Raw genomic sequence first — 27,412 nt, 5'->3', positions numbered from 1 at the left:
ATATTAGTTTATTTTTTTTGGGTATCGTGGTCCAATAATCATTGTTCGTAAAAATCAGTACTGCAAACGAAACAGGGTTATTAAAGTGATGCGATACTCCTATTTCGGTAACGAAAACTGTTATTTCAAACTTCTCCGAGACGATTAATCTTTCCGATTTGAAAAGACGAGAACAGCCAACTGCGGAATTGTTAGGCGCAGTTTGCTGCTGATTGGTAAATGATTAATTGGACCACGGTACAAAATAAGACATAAAAAGTGTAGGCATAAAAATGAATAAAAAATATTATTATAATCGTTAGCGACCTCTAAGTATTTTCCTACTTCCTCCAGGTTTTACGACAGTTTTTTATTCAGTATTTATCATAGATTTTTCGAGCAACACTTTTATAAAAAAAAAACAAACAAACAAACAAACAAACCTAAAATGAAGCACCCTAATCAAGGTATAAAGATACAAGAATTATACCAGGACAACTGCAAACTGCGTACGTACACCTCGCATAGATATAATATTGTTAAAAACCGGGTTTATAATAATACAGAGAACGACACGCGATTCCAAAGTTGTCCTACGTCGATTGCACCAACATTCAGACGTCGGCGTGTCTACGCGTATGCGTGTGCAACGGGTACGTGCAGGTATACGCAATTTACACCTACGAGTATTTCTTCCATGCTGAACGCAAAACGCTGTGAGTCAGACGTAGGTATACGAGGTACATGGTGCCAGAGCTTTATTCGCCACGGGTTACCGTCGAGAAACTACGGAACCAGCAGGTTCGCGAGCTTACCGTACAGTCGGATTCACAATTACAAATGGAAAACGTTACGGGTAATGTAATAAAATTCTACACGTAATTACGCGACGCGCAACTGGATTTACTGAAAATTTGACTGATCGTGAGAGTAGAATTTTTGAGAAACGAGTACGGATAATTTGCCTAGCTTGGAGAAATTTCCAAAAATTTCTGTTTCAATATACGCCAGATATACGTGAGACGAAATATTTTAATTCAAACATTCTAAGAAACAAAACATACACGCGATTCTAATCGACAACGTAGAAAAATCTGCTTGGTAGTGAAAAATATTCTGTACGTAAGGTTGAAAACTTAACATTTTTTCACAGAAAAAAGAATTTTTCACAGAACGCTCACTTAAATTTCTTCTCAACAATTTAATTCTATATTGTGCGAATTTTAATTTTTCCACAAGTATTAAGGAATGTTCAATGTATACGTCTGAATCCTTAAGCTGAAATCCAACCAAAGCGTTGTTAACGAATGACGAACGAAGCACTATCGGAATAAAATTGACCCGGTGTGTCAAAGAAGGTTTAACAACGTCCGCGCTATTGAACGACGATAAATTTTGTTGTGACAAAAAGGTTGTTAAGGAAAAAATTTCCATAGGAAAAAAAAAAAAAAAAAAAAAAAATCATCGACGTATCGAATTTCGCAACAATTCTTGCACGGCGCTGTACAAGAGTCACAGACGAATGTGACGCGTCTGCGCGATGATCGTCGCGACGTCGTCGTCGCCGTTGGCTCGGGTCAAGACAGTTTGAGCTTCGCGTGGCGTTGGAGAGAATCGGAGCTGCAGGTTGCAAGCTCGCAGCCTATACATGATACGCGGTGGCCTGCAACGAAGCTCCGTTGAACGCGAACGCCTAGCGCCTGCCTGAAAAGCTCGCCGATTGTCGCGACAAGAATGTCAAAATAGTAAAGAGAAAAAGAAAAGGATTTACAAAAAACAAACAAACAAAGCAACGACAATCAAATATCGGAGCAGTGTGTGAGGAGTCAACACCCTGGTTGACATCGAGTCATCGTGGGGCCACGGGGTGTGGAGGGGGGAGGGGGGAGGGGTGGGTGGGTGGGAGTGGGAAGGGGCAAGAGAGAATTTTCAAATTCATTACTCATAAAGCCGCAGCGGTCAGTGGAGTGCCGCAGTATAAAAGTGAATATCGCGAATGTGCTGGATTGCATCGTGAGCAGCCGCGTTGTGAAGCAGAGCCGGTGAATCCGCGTGCGGCGGAAAGGCGGATTTATAATATGAGGTCTTCCCGATAGCGAGGATCGAACCCCGTTCTACCCCATTTCGTCGTTCTCGTTAATCATAAAATATAGACACACGCGCACACACAGACACTCGCGGTTGGTTGACGGACAGACGGACGGACGTTGAAACGTACGATACGAGTTGAAAAAAAGGTGATATACTCGATATTCGATAATTTTGAGGGTGACGACGAAGAGGGTGAGGGGATGACAAGGGGGAGGAGAGGGAGGATAATATCGAAGTAATCGCTTCTTCTTCTTCTTATCTCCTATTATTGCAGCTGCGTGTGTATAAATATATGAGATGTGATCGGAGCCGCCGTTGCCTGTAAAATGACTGCGTCGTTACGACGGATCTGCGCCCTCCGGGTCCTCCTCGTTGGCTCCTGGTGGCTGCTGCTGTCCCGGCCAGTTATCGGGGCGCCGGATTCTTCCGAGATAACGACACCGCAAGGTGAGTCGCACACCGGCAATATCTGTTTTTTCTCCCCCCTTTTTTCAACGACGGAAATTGATTTTTTCTTTTCTTTTATTAACCTTTGTTATACTGCGATAATTAATAGCTAGATTTCTTTTCCTATGTCGGCCTTGACGCTCGTTTTGTTCGTAGGTATATAATTAAATGTAACGTTTCGCGCTATTTTGTAAAAATCTTTCGTTACTCGGTCGAGGAAGAAAATAAGTAAATAAATAAACAAACAAATAATCGATGATTTTTAAATTGCCGGTAAAACCTCTTTTATACTCGGGTCTAATGCCGGCATTACAATGTGTAATAAGTCATGTAATAATGGATAATGCCAGAGGCAAATTGTTAAACATGACACTGGAACACGCGCAACGATTATACGTACGTATAATTACTGCATCGGCTGCATATGTACTGAAAACATAATACAGTTATTATCTTACGTCGTCGTTGCGATTAATACGACTATCATTTTTTCTCTTTTTTTACTTTGAACAAACAACGATGATTTCAGTCGTATCGCTGTACCTGCAATCAATCAGCCACACTGTTAAAAATGATTTGGAACTTACCGAAATTTATTTATTTATTTATTTTTTAAAAAGTACTTTGAGTTTACTAAATTTTGTAGTAACTTCATTATATTTTCAAATTGAATAAATAGTGAATTAATTCATTGTTCCATATCCGAATAAAGCTTCCAATACAGTATAGGAAGTTCCATACAGAAATTTTTAACAGCGCAGCGCTTATTTCTCTCTCTCACTCTCTCTCTCTTTCTCTCTTTCTCTCTTTCTCTCTTTCTTCGAGTAAACATAATCGATATCACCGCCGTTTCAATAATAACGCCAAGAGATCATTTGCCTACATGTATGAGGTACGATTTGCATCGTACACTTGAATTGTGTGGAGAAAAAACATAAAGAAACGGGTTCAATCACAGCCTACGTATAGTCAGAAACTTTATCTTTCGTACTCAATGACGACACTTCGATACATCCATTTTTTATTTCTTTCTCTTTACAAATCAATATCTCATTCATTCAACACTGACTTGCTTTTACCGTTGTGTTTATAAATAATCTGCATCATTGTACGCGTATTATCTTCACGATGCGGAAAATCTATTCGGTGGTTTGAACCGACGCCGAAGTAAAAGAAACGAAAAAAAAAAAATTAACACAGTCATTATTACGAAAAGCATAAGCGATCAAAATTGCCGATGTTTTTGAATCCTTTTCGACCTCAAATCTGACACAAAACTATAATTAATGTACATGTACAAAAATTCTTGCTAATACTGCTAATGGATCAAAAAGATCAACGAATGATCATCGGATAAAATTCTGTATACTTTAAGCAGAGGTTGCAGAAAGTATTTTCGGTATTGAAGTTTTCCCTATTGGCACGGCTCGTAAGGGAAAGATTGCACGTCAGGTTATATACGAATCATGCCTTGTACTTCCGTCATCTGTGTCGCATTGCAAGTAGATACCTAAGTACATGTACGTATGTAAAGCTGTGCCGATAACAGAGCCATTGTTCACCTAATCACTGCTGGCTTGTTTCTTTCTCCTCATCTATCGTAGGTCTGTAGATAATTTGAAACTACTGACGTAGCTGCAGCGTCTCACCCTGATGTATATATATTTTACGCTTCGCGAAAATAAAACAAGATCCTTCGAATCGAAGATTCAAAACGCCAACTCACGATTTCAAGTTTTAAGTAACAAAAGCCCATTTTACTAAGACAATAAGAAAAAATCCGGGCAAAAACGACTGGTATCCATAATTATAACGAGTAAGTATAAGAAACAATTTTATTCCTTCGTCCAATTATTTCTTCGAACAAAAGAGATCAAGCGAGATAGAAAGAAAGAGAGAGCGTAGATCGGACGAAGTGAAGAAAAATTCGGCTCAACGTAGAAACGAATTGGCAAACTTGGTACATTGACATCGATCGGATCGATCACCGACTGCGAGAATTTCTCATTCTCCACAAGAGACTAGAAGGGCTGGGGGAGGGGAAACGTGACGTTGCCCGGGATCCTTGTCTCCTCACTTGAAAGGGTTTACAGTCAAGGGTCCCTCTCTTATTCCTCCCGGCTGTTCGCGATCCGCGCCACTCCTCTCATCGCCGTACTATATAATGTATATATGATGCGGTACATGATACCCACTAAATGGATTTATTTCTGTCTCCACATAGCCGGTTATCTTCTATTTTTCCCTTCAACCTACAGGTTACAACGCAGCTTTGCACCGAAACCTGCATTATTTTTCACAATTTGCACTCTCGGATCAAAAATCAGTGCCATTTTTTTTTCCAACCCTAGAAAATGAAAAATTTACAAGTAACGAAGAAGAAGAATGAAGAAAGAAAATGAAGATTAGATCATGCGTAGAAGTGAGACCTACCGAAAATATATATGTGTAATAAAGAAATCGAAGCGAAGAATTCACGCAATTTTGAAAAATCGAATTTTTGTCCCCGTCAGCTTTGCTGTTGTTTAGTTTTTTCTTCTTCTTCTTTTCAAAAATAGCAAAGGGAGAAAAAACTGCGTATTTTTCTCGCTACGCACAGCAGCGAATAAGCGAGAACCCGAGTTTGGATTCGCAGGATCGATATTCCAGAGTCAGCACCACTACGCCGTAAAGAAGTTATACACTTAGGCCCGCATCTTTCCTTCACAAAGCTTTCCACTCCAGCTTCTCTTTCACCACAAAACCGTGTGCTTCGTACTTTGAGCATTTATACACTTCTCCCCCGTTTCTTTTCCACAACGTCCCTTGCAAAAAATTTCAAACTCCGCGCAATACGAGGCAACCAATTTTTCCCCCGAACGGCAGCAAAAATTCTCACGCCTACGTGAGTTTAAAATCAATTCTGAATCGTGTGTAAAGAAGAACGAGAGAAAAAGAAAATAATGTTAGTTACTGGATGAAGAAAAAAAAATCTAGTTCGAATGCAAATATAAGTTGCGTACACAAGTCTGGAGTATACGTAATTGTTCGATAGCTTGTATTACACGTGACATATTTTTACACAACAACCGGAAATTGTATAACTTGTAAATACATAACGTATAAATTGTATAATAAGATCATTTTGGATACACGTGAGAAGATTGTAATAAAAAAGAAAATAAGAAAGAAACGAGCTGGAGAGAAAGAGAGAGAAAAACGTAATCTTGTACATAAATCATCCGCGGTTGTAGAGCAGAAAAGGAACGAGCTTCGGGGATAGGAGGAGGTAATATTTGCCTGACAAAGTGGTCAAGAGGTTAACACTGTCAAATTACTCTTATGTCATGAACTCAATTTCATCGAAGGAAGTCGTCGACGGACCGAACGGCGTCGGTGGTCAAACAACGGAAGACGAGGCCTGGACAACAACAACAACTGTATTCAACGTCGTATTTATATACACCGTGTGCGCATATATATACACATATATATGCCTATATTCATAGCAAAGCCGGTAATTTCCCCGCACAAGCCGCAACAATAACGCGTGGGGTAAATGAACAACAATTATTTGCTTATAAAGCAAAGAAATCAAACTTGGTCGAAACATCCGAGTTTCGAATTATCCGAAGCCCGACGCTCAAAGTACCGAAAGTGCGAAAATTTCTAGAATTTCTAAATTCAAAACACCGAAATTCCGAAATTTGATCTTTCTTTGTTTTGAATCCTCGGTATTTTCACGTTCGGAACCCTGGTAATTCTGATTTACCGTTTTTCGGCTGTTTTGCACTCACTTGTTGATTAAACTACGCTGTGCGAGTATATTTTAACTTTCGGAACTTTGCTCTTATACCGTAACTTGAATCTTCGGAATTTTGCATTTCCAAATTTTTTGATCCGTCGGATTTCCGGCCGTTCGAAACTTTGTTGTTTCTGCAAAGTTTGATTTCTTCACTTCAAGTCTTGCCACCAAATAATTCGGAATCTCGGCACTTTCGGAACTTGTCAAATTCGAAACTTCAACCCCAGCCCACCATGATTTTGAAATCAATTCAGAATCAGAATTCGCGAAAAATTGACTGCACGGGTTCTTCTCAATACCGGAGCTGTTATTAACTTGCACCCTCTCAATTCCAGGGAAGATTTAAAGCAGGGGGGAAATCCAAGGGATGCGTGCGATGTAATTAATTAGCTTCGAACGAGTGGCTGTCGGGGTGCAGGTGAACCGGGAAATTATAAACGGACAGAGCGAATTAGCTTATTCGAGCCGCTGCTGCATGCGAGGTGAAAAGGGATATCAAATAATTAGACCGCATGGAAGCTTCGGCCGAAGGAGTGTATGCCTTGAACAGAGTACACATAATTACAAACTTTTTGTCATAATTAATTGTCGCGCAAGATTAATTAACGTATCCGACTTTAATTATTACATTTACAGTCTTACTCGCTTTACCGGAATCGATGTGCGGAAATAAATGCACCACAGTGCCATGGGAAATAGTAAAATTTACATGATTCAACTTTTCAACACAGAAATACAATCGAAGAATCTTCGTATAATTGCCTATGTCTTCGAAATAGGGAATAGATAAAAAAAAATGTTGTACAAACAGTTAAAACATGGCCGTATATTTCTTGTACTGTATAATGTACGAGTATGACTTCATTGGTAATTGCTTTTCCGTGTTTCAAGTGAAGTCGATTCTTGCGGAGCTGAAATAAAGGTAGAAAAAGAAAATAAATAAAAAAACTTGCGGTCGTGTCGTAATCTGAAAATCGCAAGGCAAGCAGGTAGATCATCTCGTCAAGCAGCGAGGTAAGGAGTTTCAGAAAGTTCAAATCGTTCGTACTTTCCAGATATTACACCTCTTGCCCATTGTAGGCAATTTTCGATAATGATCGCGTGGGCGGCAGTGAGAAATTCCGCGAAAAATTAAGTCGCAATTTATCCTTGAAGAGAGAGAGAGAGAGAGAGAGAAAGAGCGAAAAGCCTTACAATAAGATAAAATATAACGACAGCAAGATAAGCTCGTGCACAACTGATACGAAAAAGCTTTTAGTTTCTGTTCCATCAAGCATTCTGAATTCCTGTATTCAGGCTGTCGCTCGGGAGGGTTGGCGTAAAAAAAAAACAAAATGTAATTATAAATGACGGTATCGCGTTTGTGAGAAAAAAATAATAAAATAAAATAAAAAAAAAAAAGAAAACAGGAGTCACAGTTTGCAATAGTTGATGCAAGTAGCGAAATCGCGCAGGCGTCGAATCAGCCAGCCGAGCTGCAGTAGCAACAGACTCGTACGTCAGACGGAACAAGTAGAAAAGGAAAACGTTCGGTTCGTCCCACTGATTTTAAGACTGTAAGTAGTGTGAGTTGGCGATGCACGGACGCGTTCCGATTTCGCGATGAAATTTCAAGGCGGACCGCATCGAAATAGTTTCGAGTAACAATGACCAAAGATAATCAATTTTTGTTTGTTTTTTTTTTACTCCCATGAACGACGCAATGCAATATCGATTTATGTGATTAAATTAGGAATTATTATCACTGTCTTACTTACTAAGTACCAGTTTGATATAGTAGGTGAAAAATGAATTAATGTATTCGCCTGATATTGAAAAATATTTTTTATGACACTATAAATTATCAAAACACTTTTCCGCTATATATACTGAAATTGACGAAATTTTGGTTTCGAAAGCACCGTTTCAAAAAAAAAAAAAATGAAATAATCGATTAATGTTTATCGTTTCAATCAAGTCGTGTTCGATTACTTTTTTGCACCCGATTAATTCGACGCATCGATTACTTTTAGCTTAGTAGCCATCGCTAGACTTTCCGGAGAAAAAATTGACAAAAGGAAGAATAAAAAACATTTCACTTCTATCAGAGATTGGTCGCATTTGCAGATCTGAGAAAATATTCAGCACACGTCACCGCGTCGCTGGAATTTTCTGCCGTGTGCTGAAAACTGCCTTGACCGTAAAACAAGGCTGAGAATTTTTAGTGCCGGATCAATCATTCAATTTACCGCAATTCGGTTTCATTTAAAGTTAAACGTAATATCGCATAATGACACTGCGAGACGATCCGCATAATGGGATAATTATATTTTGACACACGTATATTATACAATGAACCAAAAATTGCGGCGTTTACAAATTTGTCGATTTCGTAATATTAAACTTTCTAATATAATCGTGTAGGATTATTCGCCGTTATTTCATACAAATCAACAATTCGTATAATATACAAATATCCGTAACATAGATTTAAAAAAAATATCGAGAGAAGCGAATAAAAATTCAAAAAAAAAGAGAAAGAAAAAACAAAACCTCCTCAACCGAATTCGCAATGCACGAATAAAGTGGAGATACACATTTGAACGTGACTTAAAATTTGGTAAAAAATGAATCATTCGACGAATTTCAGTTCGTTTCTTTTTTTTTTTTTCTTTTTCTCTCTCCTTTTTTCCCATCGTTACCAGTTATTATATTCACCTGACAAAGGTAAAGATAACTTTTACTCGATTAACTTTTTGTGGTTGATATTCGGATGCCTCGAAGAGTTTAAAAAGTGTATCAAACGGTTGTTTACTTATATTATATGTCTACGGCAGAAACTCGGAGTACAGGATTAGCTTGCAGAAACAGCAAACTGGGTGCAAACGACAGCACGTTTGGGGGTAAGATTGCGGTTGGCAGGTGCGGACAAATAAAGTTTCGCAGTTTGCGGCAGTATGAACCACGTTTGTCAGTTTAAACCACGGCTGTATTTTTCACCTTCTCAGGCTTTAACCAAGGCGTATTTGTAGCAAAGCTCGAGCGCCGAAACTTCTCTGCAACTTCTCTTAAATCCCTGAAACCGCGATTCTCGTCGTCCTCGTCGCCATTTCGCAAAGACAAACTTTCGCGAGAGAGTTGCATAAAATGTTCGTAATGATATTATCTGTCTGTCTGTCAGTCTATCTATATACGGGGCATTCCACACCAACTCAGTAATATACATATATATACACACATACGAGTATCCATCTGCTTATCTATTTAATCACGCCTAATTCCTTCGAATTTTCTTTTCGCTCTATTGTCAGGAGACGTACCTATGTATACTATACCTGTCAGGATTTTTCAAGAGGTTCGATTGCACGCGAAAATCGATCGCGAGTCGCTCATAAAAATAAACAAATAAATAAATATGTATGGATAATGCCACGGTCACAATATAAATTCGCGAATGAATTCAGTACGTGCGTATATATCGGAACTCGAAGCACACACGCAATAAAATCAGCAAGCGAAGGTTCGCACGCAAGGTTTCAATACATCGAATAAACCAACCCTGATCCTAGCGTCCGTCTACGAACGAAACCCTCGGCTCAGCGAATAAATCGTTACCCACACCTAGAAGCTCCGGTTTCTAGCTTATCCCGAAGCAAGCCTCCTGCGTAGTCCCCAAACACTGTATACATACATGATGCAACATTCCACAAGTTACAGACACCCGTACAAATATACATATAACTATATAATGTCGTTGCACAGAAAGCACGGGAATAAAAGAAGAAAAAAAAAAAAAAAACACGCTACAGTTAAATAAATTTCAATATCACGATGCATGGTAGACATAAATTTTACAACTTGTGAAAAGCAGAGCCTCGACTTGTTATTTATATCGCATATTTCGCCTTCAAGATCGTAATATTATAATAAATCAGTCAAACTTTGCGAATCGGTGACTTCAAGCTTTCGCTCATTTTTTTTTTTTTTTTCACCCCTGACCCGCACGACCGTACATCACAAACAAAAAAACGTCACGTCTGACATCACCGTGGAGTGATACGGAAAGAAAGAACCGAAACAAAAACAAAAAAATAAAAAAAATTGTCAAAAGATGAAAAAAAGTAAGAAGCGAGAAAGGTAAGAGGTTAAAAAAAAAAGAAAAGAAAAAATCCGCAACGTCAATCAGCGAGGATTATCGGCTCTTGTAGCGGGAAAATAAACGGATGATTTATCGGGAGCTGAAGTCCTTTGCGCATCGCCGTAACAAACTTAAGTGATCTATTGCTTTGCTTTTCCTCCGATAAGAATCCTCGTTGCCATTATCATCGTCGTTATTATCATTATCATTATCATTATTGTTATTATTGTCATTATTATTATTATTATTCCGATACCTTTACTGTTTTTCAATCATAATTGCATATTTAAAGCCGTACGATTATTGAATTTCATTCCGTACATCGTTTTTAAATTCAACAAACAGCTGCAAGCGTGTAAAATAAAGCTTACCCACGTAAAGATAATGCATCTTTATATTTGTCGCAAGCTTACAATCTAGGCGCGTTGCGTGCAGGTCAGCCGCACGCGTGTTCGTAAACGGAGATAAGAATTCTTCGCGAAAAGAGAAGAAACCAAACGAGAATTGGGAAAAAAAGGTAGGAATTATCAATAAAAGAGAAACCCGCGAAGATAAATTGAACCAACTAGAATTAAAATACATCGATGACGAAAATTGTCGTATCAATGTAGGATAATTTGTTATTATTTATACAAAATTCTGAATCGTTCGAAATCACTGACAGGCGATTATTTCAATTCAGCTAACAGTGGCAAGAAATGTAAAAAATGACTGAGCGTCGATAGGCAAACTAATAATGATACAATAACAACAAAAAAAAAAAAAAAAAAGAATAGAACTGCCAGTAATTCTCAGTTTATACGTAAATTCAATTCCAACTAGTAAGAGTAACGATGTTCGAAAAAATTTATAATTGAGAGATTACAGTGAGCGTTAGCTGCTACTTTGCGAGAAAGAAATTCACATCATCGTACCAGATAATCTAGAAAAATTGCGCACTTCCTCCAAGTGGAATAAAAGTCACATTTCGAGGAAGTGCAATTCGTCGAGATTGCATCATACGGCGATGTGAATTTTTTCTCACACAGTAGAACCAACGCCCATTGAAACCTCGCGGTTGTAAATTTTTTCGAACATTATTACCCTTGCAATAAAATATATTCCAAGAATGGGAAAATCCAGCCTCTTTCAGTCACGGGTTAGATTTGAGATAAAATTCTGATAAAATTAGGGTATTGTTTTTGAATTATTCAAAGTTGATTTGGGATTCGGCCCGGAACAAATCATCACCGTCCTAAATAGAAATCACCCTAGTATACATACATATGTATATATTGTATACACTCCACGTACTAATGTACGTAAAAATGAACTTCTCTCAAAGGTAAAAAATATTTCCTCCATTTTTCGCATAAAATTCACCGTGAGATTGAACCTTCGATTTTTACACCTATATATTACACATGTAGTACCCACGCATTGATCCCACAGTATATACATATGTTTGCATATAATATTTTATAAAGTGAGGCAATAGACATGAAAACATACAGTATATATGTAATACATTCGCTCGGTCGAGTGCCGTATACGTAAACACATACTATATAAATTCGCAATCGGAAAACTTACGAGAGTTGAGAAAAATCGGAGTTTCCTCTCCTTTCTTTCTTCTTCTTCTTCTCAAATCTTTCTTTGTACGGCCGCTGTAGCGTTGATTAGATATTTCAGCAGCTGTGTTAACAATAAGCGCGTGTATAACGGAAGCGTAGCTGTACCGCGTGTAGAAGAAAAAGAAAAGCCGCGAAACTTTGTATTGTTGTACAAATATACGTACAAGGTATATTTCCCACGTACACAAATGCCAGATATGTGTAATCCACGATTCTTTAAGTGGGTCAAGACCCAAGATTTGTCTAATTGGATAGCAAGTTCTCTCGAGTATTCACGTACAACAAGTGAGTATGAAAGAAGAAAGCTCGAGACAAATTAGCCGGGTTTGCGGCGTAATCAAAGGACCCCGCCTTTCGACATATCGACTCGCGAATTTTCTTTTCTTTTCGCAAACAACAACGCTGACTGAGGTCACGTCATCGTTACTCTGTACATACGGTATTACATTGTTCGCTTAACGGTTTATTTACTTTAAACACGAGTGTTATTCCATGTCCCGGAATTGAATTACAACATTGTTTGAATATATTCACCCCGCGGCGTTCATTTTATTCCTCATTTTCGACGTTTCGTTCGTTTCATTTAACGACTTTATTTTCTTTACATTTTGTATTTCAATTCAAATTAAGCACACCGTAGTAATTAGATCCTATAACGGGTTGGAAAATACCCAGTTCCATTACCTTTTGTGTTACGAGTAAAAATGTGATTACTTGGTCACGCACATTTCTCCCTTGCCTCCCCCCCCCCGTCTTCTCCCGAATTTCACATTACGCGTCTCTGTTTCTTGGCGTGGGTAAAATAATATACACAATAAATTGGCGTCTTTCGTGCAAAAATAATTTTTTGCCATTTTCCGCTTTGGCATTCCCTAAAAAGTTTGTTCAGGTTAAAAGAAAGGTTCTGTCGAAAGATGAACGCGTTATACGTTGCGTGAAAGATCGCGCTCAATTGATTTTTCAATTTTGTACATTTTTAAAAAAAAATTTATTTAAAATTTATTTATTTATTATTGAGTGTTGCCGAGTCGGCGGCGACCGAATGCGAACTTTCAAGATATTCTCTCGGTATATACCTGTATACGTACAATGTTGCACCGAGATTAAATCCAACACTGAATACTATAAAATTATTAAGTATAATAAACAGAAATAATGATGAAAGCGTTAAAACTCCAATGATAAATTCAATTTAATATATAAAAAAAAAAAAGAAATTAGCACAATAAATTAATTTGAATAAACATTTATGGGAAGCAAATTCTGTCAACGAGACTCTTGCACAAATAACACAGTAAAACCTCAACAATCTGTCAATTAAAATAATTACCAATTACTTAGCAGATACTTATCGCTATTGCAATTGTAAACTGAAAGCTCAATTTCTCATCGTGTACACCCAAAAATCAACGCACAAAAATATCATTCGATTTACTACTAAAAAATATAATTTAAAACAAGTTCAACCATATTTTTCACAATATCAAGTCATCACAGTTTACACGTCAGATTGAACAAATTGAAACGTTCGTTCTAGTTTAAGTGATAAAAAATTCACGTACTACGTACCCCGGTGTACGTACACGGTGGGTATATTATCATTCACGATAGTTACAATTGCGGAACGAAGTTTATGCCGCGTTCGCAGAGAAACAGTGCGGTTCTCGTTTCGATATGCGAATGTGTGGGAAAATGTTGGTAACCGTTTCGCGTGTTCGATTAAATTGGTCGTGGCGTTAATCACGCGGCGTCGCGCGTTTTATGCAATCGACAAAACGTGAAGTCGAAGAAATTTAGTCACAGACTTGATACTTGCAAATAATAATGGTAAAATCGGAGCAGGAAAGTAACGACGATTTTATGCCGCTGAGAAAAACTGTCGATAAATTCTATCACGCGACCGTTCGATTATTAATCATCGGTTACGCGAGTATAAAAAAATCGTCTCAACGTTCGTTTAAATCGTCCGAAATTTGTCGATTTTTTTTTACATTTAATTATAAAGAAATTGAAAATCGAGGAGCGAATTAAGCAAAGAGAAAACAAAACTGGATCGACATTTTATTTGGCCGCATGGCAAAAATGGCGCCAGGCACCGCGCGACGCTCGATACAATCAAAACGTATGTATAAAACTTACGTAAAATCGTGTGATACGTATAATAACATAATATACGTAGGTCAGTCGAAGTGTAGGTGTAATATTATACCTGTGTATAAGGCATTCCGCGGAAATTTTTTCCTACGTTAGTACGAGCCCTGAAAAGCGTCCAAAACAATTTTCAAATTATTTTAGTCACTCGACCTATTAGCCTAAGATTCTTTAAACCCATCTCAAAAACACCCTCGCCTAAGGTTCAGAGTGGCCCCCTCAGTTTCTTCTAATTTTTTTGAACGTCATTTCTCGTATTTTTTAAATCGTTTTTTCTACCGCGTCTTTGTGGCAAAAGATTCAGAATAGAATAAAGAATTTTTGACAATTATCGAAACATTGAAACGTGGTGTTTAAAACGTTTAAAGTGCTCGAGAAAGATAAAAGTAAAATACGATTTTTGAGAATCGTTTGTGATATCTTTAAAAAAAGATGCCAATTTTTAGCCAAGTTTGAATAATCGAAAAAAAATTTAAATACTCAAGCAAATAAAAAATTCTGAGAGAAAATAATTGGTCGCGTTTACACGGAATGCCCCGTATGTATATAATATTGCACACACATATACAACGTGACAAAAAGCAACCGACTTCCACCGCCTTCGGTGATATTTCGCGTGCTCGTTCGCCTTTCGCCGCGATTAGAACGTTCCTTACTTCCTTCGCGTATCCGCATCCGCATCCGCATTCGCATTCGCATTCGCATTCGCCCCCCATCTCTCTGATTCTCCTTTCCCCTCGTCCCCCCCGCGCCCCTTCCGGAATTACGTAAAAAGTTGTAAAAGCTCGCCGAGCTTGCGGCATATTGGGTACACAGCTTTTAAGGGTGGGGAAATTTCTTCCCCCGTACAAGATATAATCAATTCGTGGTGAAGCTTAAAGGGTCTCGTCCGTCAAAGCCGAGGCAATATCGCAGCAGCTTTCGGTCTGTGAGCACGATTGACTAATATAGTTGTTGCGTTGTTGCTGTTCTTCTTCTTCTTCTTCTTTTTCTTCTTCTTCTTCTTGTTGTTAGGTGTACAAAAAATGCGGTACGATATCCGTTATGGATAAATCCAGCGACAAATATTGAAATACGGTACTAATATTGTAAAATACTTCAAAGGCGAAACTTATACTCTACGCCTTCGATCCGCAAAGCAGGAATTTAATCTATACGTTATAAGGTTGTACGCGCATAAAACACAGCTGGTTCATAGGCAGAGAATCGCATAATTACTCAAGGAATTATCCGTTTCAAACTTATATATACACATATACGTAAGCGCGTATAAGTATAGAGCTATATTCCACTCGCGTTTATATATCCGCACTGCAGGTTTTACCCCCAGCAACTGTAGTATATACACGTATAGCGTATTACACAAACCTCAGCAATTATACCTAATTCTTCGAATGATGGTCGTAGAGCAGCCTATTTTTTATACTCGTTTATATTTTCTCTTCCGTTTCATCGTTGCGACCGATGAGATTCAACTGTTTCTTCGTACTGATTTTTCTTCACAAGTTTGTGAGATTGTCTGAAATTCAGTACAATCTTGTACAAGTGAAACGAATAGTAAGTAACTCGATTCAACACTCTGTGGCGCAGCGTCGGTTATTCAAGCTTTATACATTCAATTTTTTGACACATCGCTCTTTTATTTCGCATAATTGGACTGCTAAAATGTCAATGTTGATGTTTTAAGAGGGATTATAATGATTCTGCGAATATAGCGAGCGCTGTAAATAAACAAAGTGTTGAAAATGCCTATTTTTAAAGAACAAATGTAATTATGGGAAGATCAGAGTGACTAGAAAAGTGAAAAAGTAGAAAAAACACCCGAGTGTGCATTTCCGAGCCATTCCGATCGCTTTCGCGTTTTCACTTCACCATGTTGAATTTCGTAAATATCTCCGATCCGACCCCAATTTTTCAAACCAGCGACCTCGAGAACCCTTAAATTGTATCTCCGGTCTGAAGGAATTTCAATGCGAGAAAAAATGTACGCATCAAATGGCTGTAAAGCAGAACTCGTACGTCTTTACTGATATTTTTCAAGCTCAGTCCCGAATTCATTAATCCTCCGAAGGATTGTAAATTAGTAATAACGTAGGTACAACGAACGTCTTCAATTTCGCGAAAGAACTTGAGTCGGTTATCCGCATTTTCACACGTATTTCACACGATTATGGATCGGTGTAAACGTCGACTTTTACGTACATCCGCATTACGCGACGCAGTCCTCGGCTTGCGGGCGAATGTGTTTGTAGTCGTAGGCGTAACATGCATTGTACCTCGTAGATGGAAATGCGGTGGATCACGTGCCCGAGGCCTCGGTTCTGCATTACGTAAACGTTCGTGCAGAAAAATGCGGGAAGAAAAAACTAAAAACTAAACTCTTCAAAACGACCGAACGACGTTTTTATCCGCATTTTGATTTTTCCATTTCACCGCGACGCAAATTATCGATTCTCAGGCTAAACCTACGTGACATATGTATTTAATTCGATCGCGAACAATTTTTTGCAAAAGTATTATCTTAAAAATATATCCAAGAAATTAAAAATTTTTCAACCATACGTTTGATAATTACAGGCGAAATTTTGCCGATTTCTACACGATTTGACCCTTCGAGCTTTTCGATTTATCAATGTTAGTTAGCCTGTTTTGATCCTGACTTCGGAGTAAAAATTTATACATTGCGGAGAAGAAGACGCGGCGTAGCGGGTATTGATCGCTTTTATGGGCCTCAATCACCGTGTTTGTTTGTTTGTTGTTTTTTTTTGTTTTGTTCTCTCCCTACCATCACGATACACCGCGTTAAACTTGAACTTTACCAAGCTTCACCCAATTCTGTATTCCAATTTTGCCCCGATAATGTTTATAGTATATATACGATGTATGTGATCGATAAAATTCTTTCATTAGATTTTTCTTTTCCATTGTAAATTCGAATATAACGACAAACTAATTGTTAACGATAAAATTGCAAAATATAACAATCGTTTCTTTTTCACGTTCAACTCTTTTCCTAAATATATACTTCGTTCAAACGCAGTTCCAAAATTCATTCTTTCTTCCAAGTTTTTTTTTTTTTTTTCTAACCATGCACATGCGTGCTCTACTTTACTTATTGTATATCCAATGTATATCAATAAATCGTACCATACACCGTGTATTCATTTAGTCCGAACGATAAGAATTTCGAACAATAAATTAAAAAAAAAAATATATCATAAACTCCGTACAAGACGACGAATATTATAAACCGTTAAACTTTGGAACGTTGCACGGTAACGGAAATTGGTTGGCATTGATCCGAATACGAGGCAAACGCTACAAACCGGAAAGGGATCTGCTTTATACGCATCAGTTGAATTTCATCGTTTTTCGTTAAAGCCCAAAGGACTCGTTTCGGCGTATCGACGTCGGTTTTACCGCAGGTATATTTCCACGCTGCGGAACAGAGAGAATCGAGAATATTATACCTTGTGCATGTATATATCATAGCTTCGTACCCAACTGCGTGTGCTGCCCGAGAGAAATGTAGGGAAAAATGGGCGGTAAGAGGAAAAGAAAAAAAAAAAGAAAAGAAAATTATAACGATAAAGGCAAGGAAGGATGGAATGAAAAAAAAATAAAATAAAATCGCACGAAAACAAATTCGTCTGCAGGTCGTAAAAACCGTGAAATAGATTCGCAAGAAACCTTTTTGAAGTTGAAACGAAACGTCATATTAGATTCTCAGACCAATTTTTCTCGGTCACGGCTGGAGGGAGGGAGTAAAAGAAAAAACTTCAGATCGTACAACGTAACGTGTAAAATATTGTAATGCAACTGCGCCTTGCGCCTAATGTTGCGCAGAAATTTGCGCGAATCTACGTTCGAACGGTTTTTCATTTCCACAGAGAGAAATAATACAAACAATAAAAATATTGGATAGAATTTTAACAAGCAAATACGAGACATGAATTTTCATCGCGGAAATTGAAAGAAACGCTTTCTTAGCGTTATTAAAGGTGAAATTTATTATCCTATACTACTTTCCGCAAAAAAACATCGCTCGTGAATTTACAAATTCCATATCCCTAACCCGTCGTTCATTTTTCAGTTAAATTATTCACTCGCGAATGTTACTTCACGTTCCGTCCGGGGAAATTTATATTCCCCAAGAGAGACGGGACGACGAGAAGTGGATAATATAACGTATACAAAGATTTCCAGAAATTCATCATCTCTGATTTTTTCAAGAGCTTTGTAAAAGCTTCTCCGCGAAAGTAAGATTTATCTCTTGCTATTTGCTTAAACTTATAATTATTTTTTCTACCACATTGTAAGAAGAAAAAACAAAGTAATATTAATACAACCGCCGCAGGCAAATGATAATAAATTCAGACTGTAACAATTTTCGGGTCTCTTTTTTGTATTTTACACCACACGTATATTACAATCACAAACGGATCGAGCCTGCAGACTATATAATATACAACGTAATAACGGTAATTGGTAAAAATGCAACATGTGAGGGCAGACTTGCGTGTCGGTCTGGTTCGTAGGCCCTGCAGAATCTCGCAGCAATCGCCACTGTGGCGGTAACGTCACGCAACAATGGGACCCTTGTATGTATTATTACGTTCTCGTACCAACCGTACTCACGTACCTCGCGGCTTGGGTCGCAAAAACATTAATTCATTGTATGCCAGAAATGAAAACGAAGCCAAGAGACCGGTCGTGACCGATAAAAGAAATAGAAAAAAAAAACACACACACACGCGCACGCGCAGACGAGTTTTACGATAAAGAAAGAGAGAGAAATAATGAAAATATAAAAGAGAAGTGTAAAATTTTGTAATCTTTTATGCAACATGCAGCGTAACGTGACGTGGTGTTCATCTCGCCGTCACCGTCTGTCAATACAAATGTTATCGCTGTTATACGCCACGGATCGTGTATAATTTACAGGGCGTAGGCACGTGTACGTATAGGTGTGCAAATATACGTAAATATGCACTCGAGTTGACTCTGGGAACGAGGGCATTGTTACCGTTTCATTGTCTCTACTGTACGTACATTATATACTTATATTTCCCGTCAATATTTCATTACTTCGCGTTGCTGCATCGGTGGGGGTGAAGGATTCCGCAGTATAGGTATTACACGAGTCGTACGTTATACGAAATCATACATTTTGCGCAGATATTCGGCTGTGCGCAAATTTGATACGCGTGTGAAGCTTACGGACAAAATTAGCAGCCGAACGTTCCGATGATGTTCGTTCGAATAAGGTAGCGAAGTTCAGAAATCTAATTTTTGTTTTTAACGTCTTGAACCCCCGAATACTTATTTCAATACTAATTTCGCCTGCAGTAATGATATCATATTGATGTAAAAATCGCATGCGCGAAAATTAGAGATCTTGCGCATTCCTCCGATCATCATGAAATATCTGCTTCAACGAATTCAGTCTTGTTCGATGAATTGTATTTGCCGAATCCTTGTTATAAAATATAACGTGCCGCAAAATTTTAACAATACCTCACAAGGTATAAAACATTTGTACAAATTGTCGGTTTTCCGATTTTATTCAATAATTCGTTATCAGGTGTACGTATTATCGGTACAGCAAAAACGAAATAATGACGAAGTAAAAAAAATTTCCCATTAATTATGTGAAGAAAAATAAGACAAAGAACGAAACAAGATACTTTTCATAATATGAAAATAGTGCGTCGCTGTTATAAAAATCTGGCATTAACAAAATGTGCCTAATAATTATATACCCGTCTTTGTTAGATTATTAATTACTGAATTATTTCGATTGAAATTTATGGTAGACATTTTTATTTCCTCTCAACGAAGGAATAATTTTCCGATAAAACTTATCGCTTGTCAGAACTCTTCGTTCAATATATTGATTCTGAATCCCGGTTCAGTGTTTCTCAATGATTTCTTTTCCCTTTCGCCTTTCGAAATCCAGCATTCGTTTTTACTCCGATCTATCCGTATGAATAAATTTTATCTCGACCAACCGTTGTCTAGACTAAATAATGATAAAACCCGTGTTTCGCAGGTCCAGCGACGCCGGGTAAGCTGAAATTCGCAGACAGATGCCAGCAGGACAACGACTGTGGATTTGTCGGTTCTTACTGCGAGCCAAGAACGAAAAAATGCAACTGCAAGGAGGAATTTCCGGCAACGAATCACATCGACAAGTGCGGAGTCAGTAAGTGCGAAAATTTTATTACTTTCGTATTTTAATCAATTACAGCGCAGATTTTCGCGCGCCGTTTCATTGTAGAACTTTCACAAGTGTGTATAATACCTCGTACATATTTTCCGACCTAATTTTACAGAGGCTAACATCAACGAGTCCTGCTTCTTCCGGGAACAATGCGAGTCGATGGTAAAACAGACCGAGTGCCGGGACGGAAGATGCATCTGCATTTTCGAAATGATTCCTGTACCTCGATACGACGGCGAGATAGAATGCATTGGTAATACGAAAGCAGATGCGAACAGATCGGATCGGATCTAAAGACAAACAAACGAAACGAAAAAAAAAACAATTCACTATGCATGCAGGAAAAGAAAGGTCACGTAGTACTCCTGCCCTTACCGACCGAGCAAACTCAACCATATTATTCATATTTTCGGGATATGAGTGAATTTTTTTAATTCCGCTAGAAGAGATCCATGCACCGTCGAAATTTGAACCCTTTCCCGTCGTTTGTTTGTTTAATATTGGAAAAAAAAGATTGAGCATGCTCGGTCGGTAAAGGTATAGGAGTACCACATGGCCTTAAACTCGACTGTCAGCTGAATTCGAAAAGAGATACAAAAGAGAGCTAAGCTTTGACCGTAATTTCTTTCAATTCAACGATAAATATCAGAAACTTTCACTTCACCGAAGAATTATTTGTCACGCCAGTTTCCTTTCTTTTATATCTCTGGGCATATATGTGTAACACACGCGACAGTCGCATGTCGTGAATCCTCGGCCTGTTTGTTCAATCTGTTCAATTTTTTAGCCGAGCACAAGGAGCCACCGAGTCTACAATACGTAGATCCAGCAATGATTTGGGTTCTTGTAGCCATGGCACTAATGTTCATTATATTATGCGTCGTGCTTAGACTTTTCAGCAAGTGAGTATCCCATTTATTTACACCTGAGTATTTACCGACACACACACGCACGTTCTACGTGTTGTGTGAAACAAAAAAAAACAAATAAATAAATACCTTCCCAATTTGATTTTGCGTTCCAAATAAAGGGAGAAAAAAAAATTTCTTTGAAAAGGGAAAAAAGAATGTTTCCGCACGACGACATTGACGACCGGGAAAACCGTATGAAAAAAAGTTTGAAAAAAATTTCAAGCCCGCTTTTGATAATTTCATTTCCCCCTCAATCCGTCACATATTTCTACCCCCCCAGGCCGCAATCGCGCTTTTCTCATACATACATCAGCGAGTAGGAAAATCAACGAGAATCCCTCGGGCGAAGTAATCTGAACTCTTGTTCTCCGCTGAAGAGAACATAATGATAATAATAATAATAATAGTAACCACGCATGACTATAGCGATAATCATAAAAACGCGATCTCCGATGCAACATCGAAATATCACGATATAACGCTCATACGGTAAAAAAGAGGAAGAGCAACTGTTCAAAAATGCAAGACCGAATAAAAAATTGCCTCGCCAAAGAAATTTGTAAAGATTGTAGAACGAAGCACCAAATATTAACGAAAAATCGCTCCGATAAATGGACAATCCGAGTGTAAAAATTGCGTGGAAAAAAATATGTTTACAATATATGTACCTAGTAAGCCTTATATACCGGTTATAAGGGAATAGACTAGCGTGTATAAGATTCCAACCACCCCACCTCATCAATCATTTCCTTCGTCGAGTCACATTAATTCCGCGTACAATTCCGTATTACACACGTCATACAATACAAGATCTAGTATATAGGCATAGTGCAGGTATATGCATATATCCGAACTAAAATGTAACATGACTCACGGGCAAAATAATTTATATCTGCGCAATGTATGACAAGACTGCTTCTCCAGTCATGACCGTCCAAATATTTATACAGCATAGTAGTAAAAATGATGCAAATGAACAATTACCGTTATTGTCTACGTTATACAGAAATTGAAAGTAATTGAATACTTCGATGATGTACGATTGATAATTTTTTTTTCGCATGCACAGATTAGTAGAGTAGCAAGGCCAGTTCTGGACCAAAAATTCCTACATTACCGACACAGAAACATTTTCTAGAACGTTCAAGCTTGGGGGGATATCCTGATTACGGATAATTATATCGATGATCGGATCATTTTGTTGTCCGTCCAATAATATCCCCACCCTCGAACGATTTGGAAAAAGAAGGTTTACATGTCGGGCAAGTGTCGGTAATGTCGTCAATGTCGGTAAGTGTCGGATACAGGTTCCTGTCCAGAACCAGCTTTGCTGTTCTACTCAGATTTGAGAAGAAAAGAAAGGAAGACAAAAAAAAATAAAAAAATAAAAAATAAATAAAAAATTACGATGACGACTGTTTGATCGCGCGTGTATCGAAAAATGAATAGAAAAATAAAAATTCAAACTCGATCGATATCGCGATATAAAATGATCGTTTTTCAGGGCTCGCTGGCGGGAAAACCGGACGATATTCAACACGCCGAATCCGCGCTTAATGAACGTGTCCCTGCTGAGGGACAGCAAGCTTTTGCACGGACAGGAGCGTCGTGGCTCCCGAGGGAGCGTAAGGGGCCCGTCGAGGCAGCCCTCTGTGGCGTCTCTAAGGGCTCACTCACCCTCGGCATCGCAAGGTGCGAAAAACTCTCAACGAGTGAACCGTACGGGTTTTTATCCATTCATTTACTAAGCAAGCAACTTTCACCCAATAACTAACTCTCCTATAATACGCATACGTAATTTGCCTACCAAGAAAGAGAAGAAGTGAAAAAAAAAGAAGCACTCTCTTCTTGCAAATAACAATTTTCAACACTAACTGCAATATAGCCTCTCGTTATACAGACGTATCTTCTACTAATGCATATATATACATATATATATATATATATATACCTACTATCCTGAAATAAACTAGTACGTATTTACCGTCATATATACATATATTATATATACTCGTACTAACATAGATTCTGTATTTATCTGTTCGATCGATCTAGATGCCTCTATACTATCTTGATTATGGTATACCTGCCTATTTATTTTTTCTCTTGTATACCTTTCTTTTTCTATATAGATTCGCATCTGTTGTGTATAACGACCTTATACCCTATTAGCTACTGATAGATTATATATATATATACACACTATAGAATCGTAGATGGTATATGGTCAGAGATTTGTTCGAGATTTTTTCATCAGAAGAATAATTATAAATAAATTCGTTACGGCCGTTGATTACAATTTTGTGCAAAATTTCGTCGCTGTATAAATTATCGGGATTATTCGGCGTTTTGGATAAATTTTCTCATCATCGCAAAACAAACTTTTCAGATAGTTGAATTTTTGTTGAATTGAAATTTTGTAAAAAAAAAATCCATCAATCAAAAATTCGAATAGAAATAGTTATGTCGAGACATAACGAACTTCGACGAGTTGAATCGAGATTTTTTTTGCCGTTTTCAAATGGGTTTTCCGACCGTGTTATAATAATGTATCGACATCCTTATCCACTTATGGATTCGATTAAGTTGTTTATTTATTTTTTTTTTTTCTTACTAATGTTTAAACCGCAATGACCGATCAGTTGAAAAGTACAGAGAAAAGATTGAGGGAACGAATCTTTTGATCGTCAAAGTCATATTATATCCGTGAAGCTAGTTGCTTGCTGTAGTAAGAATTTCCGCACGAATGCATGGGTTTATAAAACACTGTATACATATTATCTGACTTATATCGAATATTGGTTAACGGATGAAATACGAATTTCTCGCTATTTCATACCAAACATTTCTCTGCAGGCTCTTATATTACGTATTGTATAACTTCGAGATTGTCGGAAATGTGGCAAAAAAAAGTTACAGGTTGAATAACGATTTTTGAAACTGTGAAGGATCGTGTAAGGTGAAAAAAAAGTAACCAACATCGATCAAAATTCGAAGAAGTTATGTAATATGAAGCGTTCCACTGAATAACTGCAGACTTGATTCGATCAAGTGAAAAAAAATAGCAAATTGATTTTAAGTATACAAAAATTCAACGACGGTCAATTTTTTCTCCCATGAAGCGTCCGTAAAATTACAAGTTCAACAATCGCTCTTCTAACGTACACGGGATCGAAGAAGCTAAAATATGACTGATTTCCGGTAATAAGTATAATAAAATCGAGCTTTCACAAATATACAATAATTTTGCAAAATTAAATTCACTCTACTCAACGGTTAAACAGAAAACAATGGATGAAGAATTTTTCGCACTTTGTATACCAATAATCGAATCGATTTAACGTAAAGTTTATTAAAAATATCGTTAAAATTTCGTCGCGTAGTGAGCAAAAAAACGTACGGATCGTTGAATTTTTAACACTCACATGTATAGTAAAAAATTACCGGTAATAATCAAACAGCTACAACGTTAATATTTAGGGATATGTTGGCAGGATCTCGAACAGGGTCAAGAAGAGGAAGTCGAGGAAGCACAGGAAATGCATCGGCAACATCAACGAGATCAAACAAATCGCCACCAGCAACGCAACCGAGTAACATAACCGTCGAAATTCAAGACGCCGCCGTCGCGTAGACGGATCGATCAATAATGCAGATAAATCAACATTCGTTATGTTTTCTTTTTTCCATTATTTTCCGATGCAAGAACGCAAATAAATTTTAAAGCGTCACAAAATGATTCGTCGTCCGGTATGTGAGATTGACGCGTTACTTAATACGATTATTATTATTATTATTATTGTTATCGTGAGTCTGCATAAATAATACATACTTGCGAGAGAAATGAAAATTACAGCGCAAAATTAATCAGCGTTGGCCTTTGCTTGACAATTATAAAACTTTATATACATACACATATGTATATATATATGTACGTATGTATAATCGAATCATGCGTACAATCAGCCATTCTATATTCTTCATGCCGCATGATTATAATACCGTATTATAAATCATATTATTAATATATACTAAACAGTTCAGCACAGTTTCTCAATTTGCGCAGTTTTTGCACGATTAGTTCGTCGCGATAATTTTTTCGAAACATTATAACTAATTATAATACTATTGATAACTAATTTCGTCAAACAATATATTATTGTTAAACCGTTACTCGATGGTTATTCTGTACGCAAACGGAATAACATTATTTCATAATCTAGTATTACGTAGATAAAATAAGCGCGTTTTGAATAGACCTTGATATACTTGAGATAATTCCAAACATCACCTAATCGGGCACCGCTATATATAAGAATAATTAATCAATTGGCACAAAATCGCGAAGTATAAAATTATAAATCTGCACCCGCGCACGCACGCAATTAGTATTTAAGCGTAGTACGTAATATAGATAAATAATGGCGAATTATTATCGAACCATGATTACTAAATTCTCAAAACTGAAGGTATAATAATAAAGGTTAAATCGTCCCTCGTAAGAGACGATTGATTTTGCAATAACTCTAACAGTTGTCATTTTCGCAAGGGACCAGAGGACGAAAGTGGGTTGAAGTAATCATCACGCTCGACGGAATCTAAAAAGTGACGAATTTTACAATGTGAAAAACAAAACTAACCTTCGAACTTAGACACTCGCGCTTTTGATATAGAAATTTTCATCCCAAAATATATTAATCATGTAACGATATATTTATAAAAAACTCTTCTGTGCCGAGTTAAATGTCACGTTCCGTTTTCATTTTACCATTTTTTTTTCTTTTTTTTTTTTTACCTAAACACATAAACACGCACCGCGTATATTATGGTAAAAAACATACGTCCCACGTAATCTAACTATGTACACTTTTCGATGACGAGTAAGAAGAAAAAAATAAAAAAAAAATACATAACAATAAGCTTATAATGGCAATTTTCGACGGTACAATTTGTTATTACATACTTATATATCATATAATATATATATATATATTTATATATGTATATATGTTGTATTATATATATCGTTTACTTAATGGTGCGCGTAGTAACTGCGCTACATTGTGATTACCACGACGAATATTTCGACATGTTAAAATCGATACCTATGATACATGCCTATGTATGCTTAGAAATGATGTAAAACAATTTCGGTATATTCAACCGTCTACAGTTTCGAATTTCTGCAGTTATATGTAATATTATTAAAGCACCGATAGAAGAGTTTTCTAATCCTTTATCGAAAATCGATAATATATAATCACCGTGTAATAGTAAAATTTTTTGTATAGCTTGATTAGTTTAGTAACGTTCAGTTTTTGCGGCTGGCCTAACTCTGCAGGTGAAAATTAGGGGAAGATTTTCACTTAGAAGTTTTAGGTTACAGCTAAAAGCTCTCTTCGATTCAGCCGATGAGTAGATAAATATATTCAATTGTTTACGATCAGTTGGTCAGAATTAGAATAACACCCCGATAAAGAGTGCAGATTAGAAGTATAAAGCGTTGCAATTAATTAATGCGAACTATGCACGATATTTGCGCGAGTTGAACGATAATAATTTTTTATTTCAAAAATCTTATTCGGAATATCGTTTAATTTTTGTCAATAGTAAGTCGCGCGGATGTTTCGCAATTGAATAATCAAATAATTAAACCCGAGGCTGAATACACATGATGAATTATTTACGCTAATTATTACGTATAATTAAATAATATACTCGATGTTGTAACGATTAAGTAATGAAAAAATCACGGTGAGGGGAAAAAAAATGAAAAAAAGTAAATAAATGAATAAAAAAAAAAAAAAAAATACCGCGGTTCGAGCGATATTCATTCAGCGAAGAAATATCTGACTCTGACAAATCATATATTCAGTGTGGGGACCAAAGAAAATTTTTCCTCGAGAGGATAATCGTTTTCTTGCGTCGAATACGTCCTTACTCTTTTTCAAACAAATCGTCGATAAACGAAACGATAAAATTTTTCACATCTCACTTCAACGTTCCAAAGCAATGAAGAGATTCGTGCAAAAAAAAATACTGGATCACAAAAACCGAGGACGGTTTATATTATGAAAAAGAAGTCGTTTTTTTTTT

At 37.2% G+C, this 27,412-nt stretch overlaps 1 protein-coding gene across 4 annotated transcripts; it reads left to right on the top strand.

Annotated features, from left to right (window-relative positions):
- Positions 1–770: 770 nt before the first annotated feature.
- Positions 771–25,932, top strand: LOC124187978. Of its 4 annotated transcripts, XM_046580197.1 has the most exons (7): positions 771–835; positions 2,345–2,517; positions 20,235–20,387; positions 20,518–20,658; positions 21,193–21,307; positions 22,821–23,035; positions 24,811–25,932. In XM_046580197.1, the coding sequence occupies exons 2-7, from the start codon at positions 2,397–2,399 to the stop codon at positions 24,948–24,950; spliced, it is 885 nt and encodes a 294-aa protein (XP_046436153.1). In that variant the 5' UTR covers positions 771–835; positions 2,345–2,396; the 3' UTR covers positions 24,951–25,932. The 4 variants fall into 4 exon arrangements, with proteins under 4 accessions (XP_046436153.1, XP_046436154.1, XP_046436155.1 ...); XM_046580198.1 differs by lacking the exon at positions 771–835 and having other exon boundaries at positions 1,906–2,517; positions 22,821–23,008; XM_046580199.1 differs by lacking the exon at positions 771–835 and having other exon boundaries at positions 1,906–2,517; positions 22,821–23,008; positions 24,797–25,932.
- Positions 25,933–27,412: the final 1,480 nt, after the last annotated feature.

The sequence above is a fragment of the Neodiprion fabricii genome, chromosome 1 (assembly GCF_021155785.1).
Source record: "Neodiprion fabricii isolate iyNeoFabr1 chromosome 1, iyNeoFabr1.1, whole genome shotgun sequence".
In the NCBI taxonomy this organism is placed as follows: domain Eukaryota; kingdom Metazoa; phylum Arthropoda; class Insecta; order Hymenoptera; family Diprionidae; genus Neodiprion; species Neodiprion fabricii.
Note: the sequence above shows the minus strand (reverse complement) of the source record. Positions and strands in the feature narration are given on the sequence as shown.

Excerpts from the sequence above, each read along its gene's own strand:
- LOC124187978 (XM_046580197.1), top strand. The coding sequence starts at position 2,397 with ATGACTGCGTCGTTACGACGGATCTGCGCCCTCCGGGTCCTCCTCGTT. Across the intron at positions 20,388-20,517 it reads CATCGACAAGTGCGGAGTCA|AGGCTAACATCAACGAGTCC; the intron begins GTAAGTGCGAAA and ends CTAATTTTACAG. Across the intron at positions 20,659-21,192 it reads CGGCGAGATAGAATGCATTG|CCGAGCACAAGGAGCCACCG; the intron begins GTAATACGAAAG and ends TCAATTTTTTAG.